The 18,562-nt window shown below is 40.8% G+C and overlaps 1 protein-coding gene across 1 annotated transcript; it reads left to right on the top strand.

The window, feature by feature from the left end:
• The first annotated feature begins 16,693 nt into the window (after nucleotides 1-16,693).
• On the top strand, nucleotides 16,694-17,077 carry LOC131256206 (large ribosomal subunit protein eL39-like). Its single transcript, XM_058257222.1, has one exon. It carries the CDS (start codon nucleotides 16,742-16,744, stop codon nucleotides 16,895-16,897), a length of 156 nt encoding a protein of 51 aa, XP_058113205.1. The 5' UTR covers nucleotides 16,694-16,741; the 3' UTR covers nucleotides 16,898-17,077.
• The last annotated feature ends 1,485 nt before the right edge of the window (nucleotides 17,078-18,562 follow it).

Raw genomic sequence — 18,562 nt, 5'->3', positions numbered from 1 at the left:
CGTTACTCGATCAGGGCCACAAGTACACTGACCTGTGTAGGGAAATTTCCCTGATCTAAGGGTGTAGTTGGGTCAAAATCTAATAGTCTAAAATATTAAATTTGGCTCACAAGTGAACGGCCCAATTCACTTAAGTTTGAGTTCATTTTTTAAAGATACTCGCATTTCTCACACACTTCGCTCAGGGCTTAAGTTGTGCGTTTCTGGATACTATCTAGACTCGATTAGTGCGATAGTTGTCAAGCCCAGTAAGGTGGTCATAACCATATAGTTTCGCGATTATCAGACTTTCAACGAGCGATCTAGGTCCGATACGGAGTTTCAATGTGCTCCCAAGAGTAATTGGGTTTTGAGATTTCTCCTAGATTTTTAGGTAATGTAGAGTTAGCGATTCTACTAGTTTTGGGTCTTGCAGTTCGTATAGAAAGTGGTTCAAGCTAATCTACTAATTAATTTAGTTTTGTACTTAATTAATTTTCATAAATTTCTACATAATTTGACCCTTAGTGATTTCTCCCTGAAGTGGTACTCGGGTCTTTGTACGGATGTTTCGGAGACGTTACACATTGCCTAAGGACGTCCATCGCTAAGTTGGGAAATAGTTTGAGACGTTTCAATCTACCCCCCTTAAAAAATAATTTCATCCCTGAAATTGGCTAAGGCTTCTATTGTGTTCGCATTCAACGAGCACATTTGTGGATACACTAACCTCGGCTATTGTAATTCAGCTCGTACCCATTGTTAGGCCTATTCTTTAGTTTGAATTGGTTTAATACCTGAACCCTAATTACTTTCCTTCGATGACTTCATTATTGACATTCTAAGGAAGATTCAGATCCTATTTAGTGACCTAACCTTACGTATAACCTGTACCAATTTCCTTCAATCCTGGGCCAGTGGGCTATTAGCCCACCAAGCTTCCGTTGTGCCTATGAGTGGGTAGACAAGTATACCTACTTAACCTGACTGAGTTCATTACTTTTCTACCCCCCTTAAAAAAATTATTTTTACTCTCAAGGCTCAAGAATTTATGTCCCGATCCGTATGTCGGAACAAGGTGTAATTTAGGACCTATCCTTGATATGAAATGGGAAATAACCTCTTAATACATTGGTCTTCCTTTCATCGATGATGTGTACTATGACATTGGTACCTTGAATGTGGGTAGTGACTTCAGAGGTTAAGGGCGCTGCAGCTGCTTTTCCAGATGCTCCAGCTGCTAGTGCATGTACACGTGCTTGTTGAGGGCGATTTGGTTGCGCTGCCATAAGTCGTTGAGGTGGAGTCGCTATAACACATGGCGGCTGACGGTCGATCTTTTGAGGTGGCGTGAAACCGTTATCTTTCATCTTAGTAAAATAGAAGGGGTCAGTGTGTCCCCTTTTATTACAATATGTACATTAACGGCCCGTTCGCCTCTGCTAGGTCGGCGGAGACATGGGCCTGGGAGGCGAGTCTACATGTGGCCTCTTACTTAAGACTGGTCGGTGCTGTAATTCGGGTCAAGGCCTCGGGCCCATTGGCATACGTGTCTGAGAAACTCTGTCTCCATCTTGTTCAGCTCATAGAGACATGTTGACTAGCTCAACGTAATTGGGAATGCTAGCGCAATACATCTTAATGTGGATATCAGGCCACAACCCATCTGAAAAACGCCGCATTTTCATCGGCTCATCTGCTAGGATCAAAGGGGTGTATCTGGCTAGCTCCATGAATTTGTTCTTATATTCTGACACGATCATTCCTCCCTATAAGTGGCGAAGAAACTCACCCTCTTTTTCATTTCGGTAAGTGAGGGGGAAGTACTTTCCATGGAAGCGAATTTCAAATGCGTCCCACGTCCACACATGTCCTGTAGTAACTATTCGTAGGACGCTGTCCCACCATAGACTAGCCTCCTTCTCAAACATATATGTGACCAGTTCAACTTGATCTGCCTCAGTGCAGTGCAGTGGCTTCAGCATCTTAAAGATACGATCTAGCCAGTACTTGGCATCCTCGGGCCTGTGGGTGCCCGCGAAGGTGGGAGGTCGGAAGCACTGGAAGCGTTCAAAAAGGCTGCTGGTATTCATATTTCTAGCAGGCTGTACAGGTGATGCAGGCGGGACCATATTCATATTTTGGATAAGGGCTCCTGTAATAGTCGTCCAAATTTACTACTGCTGCTGCATTAGGAGCATCATCTGCTCCAACCTATCAAGGGGGGCCGCCTAAGGAATGTGCAGCGTCGATGAGGACGCACGGTTCTATTCCGGAACCGGTGGTGCATTAGGTGTTGGCCCATTGGTGGAGCCAATGGCCGGTTGTGAATCCGACGTTGTCGCAAAGTCCGGGCCCAAGCTAGGGTCTGTGTGGCTATCGGTTGGGGGAGTTACCTCGTCAATCGATCCGCCAGGTGCGAGACATGTAGTGCTCCGAGTGTTCTTAGGGCGTGTTTGGGCAGTGGGATTAGAAGGGATTAGGTGGGATAGGATTCAAAAAAACCTAATTATTACCCATGGCAGGGATTGTCCCTGTTGCCATGGGATAAGATTAATGTCATGATTTATTAGTAACACGGTGGTACATTGAATGGATATACCCACCATCATTTGAAATTACTATGAATAACACACATGTGTTATATCTAAACCGTTCATTTATTTTATAACCTCATTTTATGGCATGGGCCTAAAAATGAGGTAGATCCAAAACTTATGTGGCCCCAAAGAAGTTTTTAACGGTAAGTATTAAATCCCAATGCTTTCTATGGTGGGGTCCACTTGAGCTTTAGATTTACCTGATTTTTTGGCCCATGCTCTAAAATAATCTCGAAAAATGAGTGGACAGTGTGGATATAGTCCACACATCATCGTGGAACCTACACAACTTGCTAACATTGAATAAAATTGGCACGAGACCCAATGCAATTCCAATAAATTCTAACTCAAGCTTTTCCATACTCCCCAAACATGGAGTAGAATTGGCACGGGACCAGGTGAATCCCATCCCACCTAATACCATCTAATCCCACTGCCTAAACACGCCCTTAGGGGGCATTCCCTATATACAACATAGGGTGCAACATGTGTGAGATTTAAAACAAGGTTACTCGATTTGCCAAAAATTCCACACATTCCCTAACAAAAGAAGCTTCACACATTTCATTTAACCAAAATTGTCACAATACATGAGTTGTAGAGTTACATGGATCATGATAGAAGATGCATGTGAGCTAATCTAACAAAGCTTTAAACACTAAGCACACTAACAACCAACCAAGCCTGCCAAGGCTATTACAAAAGAAAACAAGAAAACAAGGAAAACCTCAAAGACGACTGTGACATATGACTAGTCATCCGACTCTGGTGATGGTGGAGGAGCACCCTTGCCTTGCATATATCACAGGAGGGTCTTCAAAGTGCGAGACATCCTCTTGAACTTCTGTTTCAGATAGGCCTGATTCTCCTTGACCTCTTGTCTCAGGGCGGCCTGGTTCTCTTCAATCTGAGCCATGCCAGCTTCTAAGGCAGCCTGATCATGACTGTCTTTCTCTCTAGCAGGAGGAGGTCCCCCACCAGAGTCTTAAGCTGCCTCCTCTTCTTCCTCACTTCCTTCTTCCTCACTTCTTTTATTTCATTTTCTTTATTTTCTTCATTACTTTCTTCCTCTTCACTTTCTGTCTCGCCCCCATACTCATCGAGTCGGGCTTGACGTTGTCGTGGGCCAATTCCCATGTTGTTGAGCATAGTTCATTAATGAAGTGGATCAGTGCAAGCTCATCCATGTTAAGTCTATAGCCGAACTCTCGAGCAATCTTGCATATAAGTCAGCAAATGGGAGTGAAATATCTCCCCTAACAGATCATGTGGTCTGGATTATATGTAGCAGGGCGAACGTAGGCAGGCAAAGCTTGTCTCCCTACTCAGCTCTGTATAAGAAGTCCGCTATCAAATGTGTGCATTTGGAGCGATTGCTCCACCTAGGATACACATTGTGTGTGAATATATGGTGGAGTAGGCGGCAGTCAGAAATCATCTTGGTCGCTGGGAGGCAGTTGCTTCGATTCCAGTGGATCAGTTGGCTGCAAAGAAATTGCGTGTGGCGATCTCTTTCACGCACACTCCTGAGATTCTTCTCGCTAGCATGAACCTCACCACGCTCCATCCCCATAACTCGAGCTATCACATCAACATCGATGATGGCTTCCCACCTTCCCATGGGAATAGTAAACTATAGAGGCTCTAGTAGCGGATCCCGTATGTGTGCGTAGAAGGCTCGGACCGTGCTCTCACACGCACATGACTTACCTTCAAATATGGTACCCCATCCGGCATTCGACAGGAGGTCCATCACCGGATATAGCCCAAATAGCCTTTCGTCCATGTGTGCTTCACAGAGAACTCTACGACCCTGGAACCTACCATGTGCGATGCCCGGCGGTAGGGCCCTTTCGAGTGGAACTTGGGAATCGAGATCCTGCTTCATCCGTCGCTCTTGTGCGGTGCTTGCACTCGCTTCGATGCCCGATTTCTTCCTTGGATGGGTTGGGCGGCTAGGCCTAGCTTCATCTGTGGAAGCCTTCTTCTTTTCCATGAGGGAAAGAAGTATGGAGAGGGAGAAAATCGCAGCCACTAGCTCAAACAGAGCCATGGAAGTTGGAAAAGCTTAAGAATGGGATGGGTTGTGAGGCTTGTGAGTTATGAGACACAAAGGTATTGGCTTTGTGCTCCAATAGGTTAGAAATAGGGAAAATGGGGAGTTGTATGGGATAGGCTTTGAAGAGTATGATGAGAGGGTGGGTATGTATTGAAGAAGAAGGAGAAGATATGGGAATAGAGGGGAGATATGAGAGAGAAAAATGAGATTTTGAGGGATTTGGAAGGCTTGGAGGGGTGGAAAGGGAAGAAAGGAAGCAAATGGGGAGGTATAGGGGGTCCCCACATAATTTTATGGGCCCCACTTGTGTATACACCCATTGGCCCGACCGGCCCGCTGCGGCCCGACAGGCCCGGTCGAACCGGACCGCGATGCATCGCGGTCTGCTGGACACCTGGGCGATGGCGTCCCCCTCCCTAAGTGCCAGAAATGTGCGGGACGCACCTCGGGTCCCACTATATTATGTGGTTTGGGCCCCTATGCCCATTTGATGATGTTTTGGGTCCTATCTCGTACGTATTCACACTTTTCGGGTTATTTGAGCGTGGAATACGGCAAATAATGGTCTAAACTCATCGATTGATGGTCTAGAAAAGGGCTCGGGATCATCTCGCATGATCATAGATGCATACGGGTCATGTTCTGTCAGTCAGTTTCACCCACCGGCGAAACTTGGAATCCTACGACTGTTTCTACATTTCATCGCCCCCTCCTAAGTCAAAATACGTCAGTGTGTATCATGTTACGATAACCCAGGTCTAGTTTAATCCAAATCATGCTCTGATACCAACTTGTAACGCCCCAAAAATTTGGGGTCGAGCAAAGCTCAACTCTCGAGTTCCAACGCATCACTTATGCAACATAGATAATGATGTTTAAATGTTGTCCATATTAATGCATTAAACATGAGTGGGATTATACTAAATCAGCATATCATACTCCAGAGATAATTAAGTTAAGCAAGCAGAAGACTGAGATAGGTATATAAAGTATATAAGTGTTTCTCAATCCCCAGAGTATGAGTATGTTACCAGGCTGAATATATATACATGTATTGATCCAAAATTTACAAAATATGAAAATGTAAATGTCCAACTAATCCTTATAGTCCCTGTAATCTCGTCGATCAGTACATGGTCTACATAGACCCGCCTGATAGCTGAACATAAGAGAATTCCTCCTCCTCATCTATGAAATCCAAATTAGCAACGTGGACATCGTCGTCACCTGCATCTACAACAAAGTTTAGTTGGTATTTTAAAACACCATCCCAGGTGGGAATGAGTAGCTAATTCAGTGGAACTATAAAGCAAAGGTTAACATGTTATCAATTCAATCAAGCAGTAATGATAAAGCAGTATAACAATCATATCCTAATTACTCCTATTAATGCATTGATGGTATGCAGTAATGATGCATGCCCTCGCCAGCACTCCCTCAACGACACCATCTCATGGCCGAACATGTTAAGCTCCCACTATGCTCTTCCTCACCAAAGGCACTTGCAATGCTGTGCATGGTCGTGTTAGCCAAGTTCTTAATTAGACTTATTCATACAGCAGATTCGGGAAGCTAAGGTACCTCCCATTTTATCACTTACCCAAACAATAATCCATTTAGGGTCATCAATCCTAGTTAATCACATATGATAGGTAAGTTATAGGGCAACGTCACCCCTAATTTAATAGTAGTGGATAAGCAAATTTAAGTCACTATGGAGAGGCTCGTCACCTCAGCGTAGGCCTAGTTTAGACTTGAGGTCACTCCACCAATGCCCTACCAACTGGAGCGCTATTTTTGAAGGGGGTCTGGATAAGATGGTTCACCCCAACCCATTCTAGGACCGCAGCCAAGTTGCATCAATGTAGGCCGACAACTCGAATACAGTGCCCCATACCACCGTGTTCGGCTCACGACTTTGGGTTGCTCACTGGTCACTACGGGGAGGCTCGTCACCCCAGCGTAGGCCGATAGCTCGACCACGGTGTCCCATACCACCATTCCCGGCTCATGAGTCTTAGCGGATCGTGGTACCATGGTTGAAATGAGTCTTTACATTGATAAGGGGTACCTTAGATTTAAGCAGTAGCGTCCATACATGGTAAACACATAATAGGCCAATCGGTTTATTTGATAAATTTGATTGGTACGAACGCACACTGAATTAATCGACATGGAATGCATAAGCACTCCACGTGGCCTAACCATTGTCGACAATCATCGTACGACTCAGATTTATCGAACTCATCCACTGTGGCGAGACTAGTTCGGCCACTCAATCGGGAACCATTATCGATTGCCTGGACTACACAGTAGTCCCAATCGTACTCAAATGCAGCATATGTATACATGTGATAATCATATAAGCATTTAACAAAAATTTCAAAAATAAATCCCATTCGAGCAGTTTAACAAACACACTGAACATGTTATTATATATATGCATTTCATACATAAATCACGTGGTAATAATTTAGGTTGCGTGAACGGATTTATACGTATAGATAAGGTAGTTGAGGATTTTAACTCAACTCCCTTAATAAATACAATTCATCAAACAATTTCTCATTCAGACATTCTATCAAACAGTTAGACTACACATTACCACATATATAAAGTAAATTAGTTATAGCATATATTATGGCAAATCCTTTCACAAAGGAGTTGTCATACATACAACAATCATGTATTCTAGGTTAATAGTCATGACAAGCACAAATCATGATTTCATATTCATTCAAACATTTCAACAAATACATGGAATGCATTTTATATTCACATAGTTCCCACACATGTATAAATTATCGAATACATCGTAACTAAGATCATATGGTAGCAATCAAGTCCGACATAAATCATTAGATAATATTGAAAGCCTTGAAAACCATAACCTAAACGTTTATAGTCCGCACCTTTTGTCGGTTTACTCGTTACGAACTCGGTTCGTACACAACGTCTTTGTCTATGGCACAACGGTTACCTAAACATTGGAATAGGTTAGCTATTTCACCGATTTCTTTATTTGGATTCCTAAAACAGATTAGGATTAGGATTTCTCACCCAAAAATGAAGTTGGAATCGACGGTGTAGCGATACGGGAGATATGATTCGGCACGTATAGTGGTGAGAATGAATCCCGGAAACTAACTCTTGATCTCTCTCTCTTCTCCTCATTCTTTCCTCCTCTTTTCTCTCTTATCTCTCCTAGTGTTAGAGAATTCGTATGGAATGAGAAATGGGTGGTTTTAGGGCATTATATTTGCCTAGAAGTGATGTCAATGGCCCCAGGGCCATGGTATACTTAGGTTATACCCAAAAGATGGATTTTTCAGGCCAACGGAGCTCATCTGGAGGTCTATTACCTGCATACGGTCCGGAGAAAGTTCCTTAACAATGGATCTATGTCAGGTTAAGATTTCGATCTGATCAGATTTGTGGATCAACCGTGGAGGACATATTTCAGTTCAACGGTTATCGTTACTCAATCAGGGCCACAAGTACACCGACCTGTGTAGGGAAATTTTCCTGATCCAAGGGTGTAGTTGGGTCAAAATCTGATGGTCTGAAACCTTAAATTTGGCCCGCAAGCGAACGACCCAATTCACTTAAGTTTGAGTTCGTTTTCTAAAGATATTCGCGTTTCTCACACACTTTGCTCAGGGCTCAAGTTGTGCGTTTTTGGATACTATTTGGACTCAATTCCCGTGATGGTTATCAAGCCTAGTAAGGTGGTCATAACCATATAGTTTTGCAGTTTCTGAACTTTCGATGAGCGGTCCAGGTCCGATACGGAGTTTCAATGTGCTCCTAAGAGTAACTGGGTTTTGAGATTTTTCCTAGGTTTTTAGGTAATGTGGAGTTAGCGATTCTACTAGTTTTGGGTCTCGTAGTTCGTATAGAAAGCGGTTCAAGCTAATCTACTAATTAATTTAGTTTAGTACCTAATTAATTTTCATCTAATTTCTATATAATTTGACCCTTAGTGATTTCTGCCTGAAGTGGTACTTGAGTCTTTGTACGGATTTTTCTGAGATGTTACACATTGCCTAAGGATGTCCATTGCCAAGTTGGAAAAAAATTCGGGACATTACACTGCCACTACTTGAATATGAAACAAGGCCCAAGACCTAAGCGATCCATGACCTAGTGGGCTATACACTAAACCCAACACAGGCAATATGGTGGGCCCTCAAGCAGGGTTTGGGCCTAATCCATACAGATCATAACCCATATATTGTGGTGGGCCTAATGGGCAGCCTGGTAATCCTACCATAAGGGCAATCCTTATGCTTATTTCAAGTGAGTTGGGCCTTACAACTTGGCCCAAGTACAAGGTTATCTTTAGTGGGAAACCAAGGGCCCAACTACTTGCATATTATGGCCCACAAACCCATCACAATAAGTAGCAAAGGTAAGCCCAAAGGTCAAGGGGCTTATCAAGAAAGTTCCAGGACAAATGGGCCTAGAAAATCCAACAAATAGCTATGAACATTGATCCAATAAAAACCCAACTGAAGTGGGCCTTAAGTGTGTACTAATTAAACTCAAAGCCTGATTAGGAAATAGGGCAAGATATGCATAAAAATATCCTCAAATCTGGTGGGCCGTGCTGCCCCAAAACATACATTTATGGGCAGCCACTTTGGGCCTATTGCAGAAATTCCAGCCCATCCACTATCTGGGCTTGTTGGAAATCCAACAATAATTAATTTGTATAATTATTTTGATCCCTGGTGACTCACACATGTCACAGAGGGTCCCACCAGATGAAAGGAGTGGATACAACATACCTATCAAGTGGGCCAGCTGTTGGACTGGATGTCTAGTAGTAGGCGTCCTTGGTGGACTGTCTATGAGCCTGGATGACTGCCCAAAACCAAGCCTAAGGTGGGCCCCACCATGGACATCCCTCCAAGGGTGGGTCATGCCCAAGTGGGCCACACCAGATGGGAGAAGAATGGATGAAACACTACATTATGGGGGCCTCAAGGAGGTGGGACGGCCAGTCCATTCAGGATGTCAACCACCATGGGACGTCCAGCATGGCTGTCGGTCAGCCATGATTCCCCCAGGTTCTGATGGTCCACATGGCCCCCAATCATGTATGATGGGTCCCAGCAAGGTGAACCACATTGGATAAAAATTTTGGGGCCAACGGACATGTCAATTAATTTATACAATTCATGGACAGCAAGGTTGTAGAAAACTACAGGTTGCTGCCCCTTTTTGGATCACCCATTGGGGTGGGCCCATGCTTATCAAATCAGGGGAAAATGGAAGGGAAAGGTATCTCCATTATTGTACAACAAGTTAAGGTCTACATTAGTGGGCCACTATCCCCAAAAATCAGATCACAATAGGGTTTTCTCCCTCTAACAATATGGCTGGACGGTCCCACTTGTTGGACCGTCCAGGCCCTTAGGCCCATCCCTTGGGCGTCCCAAAGAAGGGATGCATGCGGTGGTTTTTCAGCATGCATCAGGGTAGGGTCCATACACCAATGACCCACCCTCAACTCCTTCAAAAACAAGTTAAACATGTGGGCCAAACACTTCCCCAAAAATCAGCAACATGGGCCTGTAAAATTCTAGACAACAATGTATATTGCTACCGAGTGCAGTCCACAAATTAAAAAAAATCCAGCAAGAATAATCCTCAGGTACATCAAGGCGGGCCACCTAGATGGGCCACACACATCTGGAACATGCTCCCAATCGATCCGGACCTTGCATGTTGGAATGGACAGCAAGGTGGATCTCCATATGTGTAGAAATGGGACAAGGGGACATCCCATCAAGGGTGGACGGCTGGATGTGCCTTGCACATCAGGTGGGCCACCATGATCAACAAATATTAGGGAGAAAAATAGAGAGAGAGGGAGGGAGAAAAAGAGAGAATCTAGCCATACAGAGGGATTTCGCCACTAAGATCCCTCATATAAAGATCTAGTCATACATATTCACATCTTGGGTCCATGCATGCATGGACCCCACAATAAAAACAATTTCTAAGGTGGGGATACCATCCCCATTATAAAATGAAGGTCTAGATGACCTTAGAATGATTAGGATCATGAGATACATCATGATGGGGTCCGTGGAGAATGGCCCCATCATGGAATAATGCATGCATGTAGGATGGGCCAAGGGCCACATCCAAGGGATCAAATGGGATCCCCATCATGGATTGGTGGGTCCTACATGTCTCATATGAAAAGAAAAGAGAGGAGAAATCAACAAAGGAGAAATCAACAACTTGAAAGCACCCACCTTAAGATCTTTATCAAAACTCCACTCTAAGCTTCTAAGGGTCTAAGGAAGCAAGATGAAGGGGTGAGATGTGATTTTGATGGATGGATGGATGGGGAGAGAAATGGGAGATGAGGGGCTGGAATGTTGCAAGGGATGGGACGTTGGAAGCTTGCAAGAAGGAGAGGAGAGGGAGAGATAGAGAGAATGAGAAGAAAGATAGAGGGAGAGAGAGTTGTAGCAAATGATGGTAATCATTTCTTTTCTAGAAAAGAGAAAGAAATCTTGCCTTGGTAAGAGAATGCCATGATTAGTTAAGGAGGAGAAACCAAAGTTGCTAGGGTAGGATAGGTTTGGGTGGTGTGGGTGGTGTTGGTAGTGTAAGATATGGAGGTTTAGGTGGTGTGTGTAGTGTGTGTGTGTTGGAACTTGTGTAAAAAGGGAGTGGGGGGCACATGCACTACTCCTAAGTGGGTCACATGATCATGATCAAGGGGCACAAAATGAAACGTACATAACTTATGATCTATACATCGGATGGACGCACAAGACGGGCCATCAGAACTGCAACGATGATGCGAACAAGATGGCATAGGTTTCAGGCTGATCTGAGTCAGGTCAATGTGACCGAACTTAAGGATGACCGCAAACACTATCCGAGGGTCATAGTTGCCGGGATTCGACTGGTAGAACCATGGGACCAAGAGAGACGAAATGCATACTCACACACACACACATGCATACATATGAACTCGGGTCGGGTCTTACACATATGTAAAGTGAGATGTGTTCATATATAAAATAAAAAGAAAAAAGAAAGAAAAAAACCTGTACAGTCTAAGGTCAGTCATATATACATGAAAAAGAAAATTGACCCAAAACAGGGGATGCATATGGTGTCTTAGGGTGGCTCTTGCTTCATCCTGTTCTTCCTTTTCCATTAAGTTTGGCTCTAACTTTGGGAAGAGGATTCTACTTAGGGGCCAGAAATTGCTCCTAGTTTTATTTCATAAAAAAAGTAGTAAAATTTTTGAAGAGCAATAGTATACAAAGTACTAGAAACATTGAAGCAAATGAAAATTGAAACACAGGAAAAAATCGCCTGGGGCATGACTTTAAAAACAGGTCAGCTTGGCAATAACCATATTAAAAAAAAAAAAAAAACTTGCCTCCTTTTTAGCAACACCAACTTTACAAGCAACGAGTGACACAACTAATATAGCATTTGCACCAAGTTCCCCCTGCATCCCGAAATGTTGCAGTCCAGATATTATAACTGATAAAGTGGGCATGTAATGAATTTCAATTTACCAAAAAAGAAAAGAATATTTTCTCTGCATTGCTATATCTATATCATCAAATAGATCAAGTGAACTGAAGCATATTGAAAGAAGAAACACAGACCCAAAAGAGTTAATTTCAGTTTCAAAGCAATTTGCAAATATGCATATTTATTATTATTATGATAGTTAGCTAGCACTGGCACCCATTACAAAGTAAAGAAGAAGTGTTGGGCCCAGGTGCATGCTTGGTCTAGGGCTGCAACTTGGGTTCAGACCCAAGTTCTAGTTCGCCTAGCATTGGAAAACACCAACCCAATTTAAAAAGCCCATCATGGACACATATCATAATAACATGACAACTGAAGGCTCCATTAGATTAGAGCACTAAATGTGTAATCTCACATTAGGCTTAGAACCATAGGGCCAAAAAATCAAGCTGACCTATTATTCAAGTGGGCCACAATGAAGGAAACTGTTGAGAGAGACGAGCACCCTTAAATTTGTAGGGTTCACCATGATGATTATTTAAAATCCATTTAAATAATATACTAACAACTATATGTAATGCCTTATTTACTCCAGTGGAGACCATGCCATCCATCCACATTACCACCGTAGTGGAAGAGAATAACTATAAAATTCTTTGGAAAAAAAATTGAATTCCTTGAAATTAGATGAAAATTGGTTTGCTCAAAGGTACATGACAATGGATGAAAAATATTATAATATTCTGAACAACAGCATCAACATGGCCACTGTAGTGAAAGAGAATGCCACCATCAACTAATGAGTAAGAAAACTCACTATGTGAAAAATGGAAAAAAAAAGGATGGATTTCGAGACGGTTGTGGACCCTCTCTAAAATTCCTTGGTTTAAAGACCCTTTAGAGACGGCCATAAACCGTCTCTAAAATTTTAGACGGCTCTCGACCGTCCTTAATATTGTCTTAAAATGTTGAACGTCCAAAAATCATTTAAGATGGTCAGAATCCGTCATTAACTACGGATAAAAGATGGCTATCGACTGTCTGGAATAAAAGACGGTCTTTGACCGTCTTATATGCGGTCATCTGAGATGGTCCAAGACCGTCCGCATTAGAGATAATCACTAGCCGTCTTTTATTGGTAATCTGAGCCTGTCAACGACCGTCTGCATTAAAGACAGTCACTGGCCATCTTTTACTGGTAATCTGAGACCGTCAAGGACCGTCTGCATTAGAGACAGCCATTTGGCCGTCTTTTACTGGTAATCTGAGACTGTCAAGGACCGTCTGCATTAGAGACGGTCATTGGCCATCTTTTACTGGCAATTTGAGACCGTCAAAGACCATCTGCATTAGAGATGGTCTTTAGCCGTTTTATAGCGGTCTTTTGAGACTGTTAAAGACCGTCTGCATTAGAGACGGTCCTAAACCGTCTCTAATGCTCAGGTCAAAAATTAAGAACAAAAAAATTATGAATTTCGAAAAAAAAAATTAGTTGAGAAGCTTAGAAAAATAATTAACAATGTTTAGGAAAAAATTAGATTTTGAAAAAAAAAAAAGAACTTTGAATAATGTTGATAATTTTGAAAAAAAAAGAAAAAGATTTCGATAAAAAAATGATATTTTAAAAAAGAAAATATAAGAAATTAAAAAAAATTGTGAAAAAATTGACAAATTGTAAAAAAATATATATTTTAAAAAAGAAAACTAGATTTTGTATTTTGACAAGAAAAATTAAAAAGTTATATAACAAGATTTCGATAAAAAAAAATGATATTTTGAAAAAGAAAATTTAAAAAATTAAACAAAATTGTGAAAAAATTGACAAATTGTAAAATAATATATTTAAAAAAAAAAGAAAACTAGATTTTGTATTTTGACAAGAAAAATTGAAAAGTTATATAACAAAAGTGAGGTTAAAAAATGATATTTTGAGAAAGAAAATTTAAGAAATTAAACAAAATTGTGAAAAAATTGACAAATTGTAAAAAAAAATATATTTTAAAAAAGAAAACTAGATTTTGTATTTTGACAAGAAAAATTGAAAAGTTAGATAACAAAAGTGAGATTTTGATGATGAATTGTATATCCTTGCCGCCCCTATGTTTCTCCAACCCATTTTTGGGCCTGCTATAAAAAAATTGTGTAGATTTAAATCTTAAGTGGACCACACCACTGGAAAGAATGATAATATAGTACCTCGCCATTAAAAATTATAAAGAGCCCATCGTAAGGTTTTAGTAATGTTTATTTGCAATCCAACTTGTTGATAATGTAAAGAAGATCTAGATGAAGGTAAACTACAAAGATCAAATTGATTCAAAACTTTCGTGGCCTTCAAAAGGTTTTAAATAGTTATTCATCATTGTTTTGATTGGTATGGCCCACTTGAGATTATTGAGTTCTTATGATTTGAAATCACATCCTAAAATATAATGGAAAAATATATGGATAGTGTCGATATACATAAAATATATCAAGGTGGGCTCGACACGGGTAGAGTAACACCCATGAAGGAGTTACCTAAATAGTGAAATGGTACTATAGGGTCACCTCATGGGAACTTCCCATGAGGTTAATCTGTGTGCGCCCCACCATGATGTGTGTAGAACATCAACACCATGCATTTGATGTGTCCCCTTTAAGTCCAAAAATCAGTCGTATACGAAACTTAGGTGGGCCATAGCATCTAAAACTATGTGAAGACATCCCTAAAATATATAAAAACATTTGGTGGGGCCCACATGAGTTTTAGATGTGTATGAAACTTGGTCTGACTCTTCATCCAAGTGGGACACACATAATGAATGGGCTGGATCTATGAACCACTTCTAGGTGGGCCCAATAAATGATTATGAATGTTTTAATGGGAGGGTAACCCTCTCAACTATAGTATGTGGTGTGGCCCACCCAAGTCATGGATTGACTTTATTTTTAAGATCGTGGCCCACCATGGAATGGTGCATCTGACTGACGGGGTAGATCCAAAGTTCAAGTGAACCCACCATAGAAAAGAGTGGGATAGTGACACCCACTATTGAAACCTTCTTAGGGTCTGCCACGATGTTTATTGGAGATCCAACCTGTTTATAAGTTAATATAGACATGGAATAAGGTGGGACATACACATAGTTTTGATGTGTCCCCTTTAGCTTATGAGATATCTCAAAAATCATCCGTATACGATTCTCAGGTGGGCCATACCATCTAAAACTATGTGAAGACATCTAAAAAAATATAAAAGCACTTGGTGGGGTCCACATGAGTTTTGAATGCACCTGAAACTGGGTCTGACCCCTCATCCAAGTGGGACACACATAATGAGCTTGATCCGAAACTTCTCCATCTCCCAAGAAGTTTTTAATGGTGGAAGTGCAATGCCTAATTTGTAGTCCGCTCAAGCCTTGTTCCTGCGTAATGTTTTACATGATACCTTATAATGATCTGAGAAAAAAGATTACATTATAGGGCTCTATAGGGCCTATAAAAATATATGTTTTATATCGAAGTCGTCCATCTATTTTGAAATATTATTATAGGGCTCTATAGGGCCTACAAAAACATATGTTTTATATCTAAGCCGTCCATCTATTTTGAAATATTATTATAGGTCACGAAACTAAAAATCAGGTATATTGAAGGCTAACGTGGACCACACGGTGGGAAACATGGAGATTAAATCACATGTGCTTCTTATAGTGTGGTCCTCTTGGGCCTTCAATCTACTTTATTTTTGGGATCATGTAATAAAATTAATGGACAGAATGGATAAACAAAATACATCATTGTGGGTCCCATAGAGCTCCGGACAGGACATCCATGTCCGTCTTACACCATCCACGCCCAAAATTGGGAAACGGATTGGCTACTCTCCCAGCCACCAGCCCTGTGGCTGATGGTCGGTGCTTTTTGGACTCCACCATGATGTATGTGTTTCATCCATTCTGTTCATCCATTTTTAAAGATCATTTTATCGCTTGATCCTAAAAATGAGAGGGATATAAATCTCAGGTGGACCACACCATATGAAAACAATAGTGATTGGATATCCACCATTAAAATCCTCCTAAGGCCCACTGTACTGTTTATTTGACATCCAACACGTTGATTAGGTCATACAGGCCCAGATGACGGGAAAAAACAAAAATCAGCTTGATCTAAAACTTTTATGGCCCCCAAAATATTTTTAATGGTCAATGCTTATTCAACACTGTTCCCTGTAATGTGGTCCACTTGAGATTGGGATATACCCCATTTTTGGTCTCATACCATAAAATGATCTGTAAAAATAGATGAACGGCATGGATGCAACACATACATCATGGTGGGTCCCATAGAGCACTAACCACCATTTCCCAAAATTGGGCGCGCGCTCAAAATAGAGCCCCGCCCAAAAATCTCTCCATTTCTCTCTCTCTCTCTCTCTCTCTCTCTCTTTCTCTCTCTCAGGTTTCCATTCTAGTCTTCCTAAACAATCCAAGGCCTCTCAGGAAAATGCATTCCTTCAATCTCTGATGGCATTTAATGGTTAGGCTTTTCTCTCATTCCTCGTGCTAGGGTTTTCAGCGCCTCTCTACCTCGATCAAAAATGCTGTCGCACAAGACCTTCCGCGTCAAGAAGAAGCGGGCGAAGAAGATGAGGCAGAACAAGCCAATACCTCACCGGATCCACTTGAGGACCGACAACACCATCAGGTACAACACGAAGCGCAGGCACTGGCGCCGTACAAAGCTAGGGTTTTGAGGCCCTTGAAGGTCTTCCCTTTTTATATCGTCAAATTAGGGTTTTGATTTTTCGCTAAAAGACGTGAAATCACAATCTGTTTGGTTTCTTTCTTCTATTACTCCTTTGATATTTGCGGGAAATATGATTTATACTGATTTTTCGGTAATGCAATTGACAAAGGATGGATTGAGATGTTAATGTATCGTTTATAGTTTCAATAGTTTCAATTTTTTTGATTAAAAAAATAATCTCTGATGGCATTTTCATAAATTTCATAGCATTCCTCTGTCGTAGATCTCGTGCTAAATGCACAAACTAATTATCTTTAATTTTTTTTTAAATACATGATATCATTAGGGTTAGGGTTTTTTATTTATTGTTTTCCTTCTCATTTTATTTCTGTATGAATCATTTATTCATGAACTAGTAATTACTGATTCCCATGATATGATCTGTTTTATGAATGTGCTTTTTTTTTTTCTCTAGGTAAGATTGGAAAAGTTTAAATTAAAATAAAATCTATGTGAAAGGAGAAAAAGAGTTAACTCATCAGGGGATCATAAAATCCCATTCACAGTTGGAAAAATAAAAGCCACTACATCAACTAAATGGATCCTTTTTAAAAAAAAATGATATTCGAGGCTTTTGAATTGTGATGTGTACTGAATGTTTGATGAAATGCCAAAGGAAACATGCATACCAAATGTTTGAAATGATAACTAACAGAAACTTGGTTTTTTCTTGTTGTTTTGTACCCCATGTTACTCCCACTGTTAGTCTTTGTTGATTGTGTTTAAGATTTTAATTTCTAGGAAATACTTATGCCATGTACTAAAAGAAGTGCAAATATTCCTGCAATAATTAACTCTATAATGAGCTACAATTGTTCTATTGTTAGGCTAGAGGTTTGAAAAACAATGGCTACAATACCAATGGTTTCGGTTTTGCCCCACCTGCTTCTCTTCTGGCTGAGTCTTCAAGAAAGGTTTAGTGTTATAATTCATGTTGATTTTTGCATAATGATTTTGACATTTCTCTATAAATATGACTAATTGTTGTTTTCTTACAATTGGATGAGGTTCTCTTGCCTAATCCATTTGATAGCCAACTTGCTGTTTTCATGCTAAAAAATGGAGGAATCAAAGGTTCACAAACATGATACATTAAGTTTTTACCTCAGTCACATTATTTTCTGCAGTTAGTGATTTTATAAAGTTTCTTTCACCAATAGATCCATTGTCTGGCAATGCCTTGAGTATGAAGGTTCTTATTGATTCAAGTAAAGATGAAATTGAAATTTCATGTATTTGAACTTCAAAAATATCTGTCTCCATGAACTTTCTACCATTCTCTCGTTTGGCGCATCTATTCTGTTGATGGCTGGTTAACCTTTGAGCTTGTTGCTGATCAAGATGAGTTTTTTATGATTTCACTAGACAGGTAGCAATTCTAAAGTCTTTAACACATTGTTCATATTTCACGGTTTCTCTTATCAAACTTGTTTAGGCAAATTGGTTAGGAGGATCATATATTGGTTCCCTGGAAGCATTTGATGGGGAGTTGGTTTCCCTTTTCGCCGATGGGATATCTTTAAACGTGGATTTGTCAAAGGTTTTCTCTAATATTCCTTCTCCAATTAAAAGATGAATTTAGCTCTATCATCTATTTGTTAAGAGGCAGAGA

This window comes from Magnolia sinica, chromosome 9 (assembly GCF_029962835.1).
Source record: "Magnolia sinica isolate HGM2019 chromosome 9, MsV1, whole genome shotgun sequence".
NCBI classification, from domain to species: domain Eukaryota; kingdom Viridiplantae; phylum Streptophyta; class Magnoliopsida; order Magnoliales; family Magnoliaceae; genus Magnolia; species Magnolia sinica.
The sequence above is the reverse complement of the archived record's forward strand: the minus strand, read 5'-3'. Positions and strand labels throughout refer to the sequence as shown.

Excerpts from the sequence above, each read along its gene's own strand:
- LOC131256206 (XM_058257222.1), top strand. The coding sequence starts at position 16,742 with ATGCTGTCGCACAAGACCTTCCGCGTCAAGAAGAAGCGGGCGAAGAAG.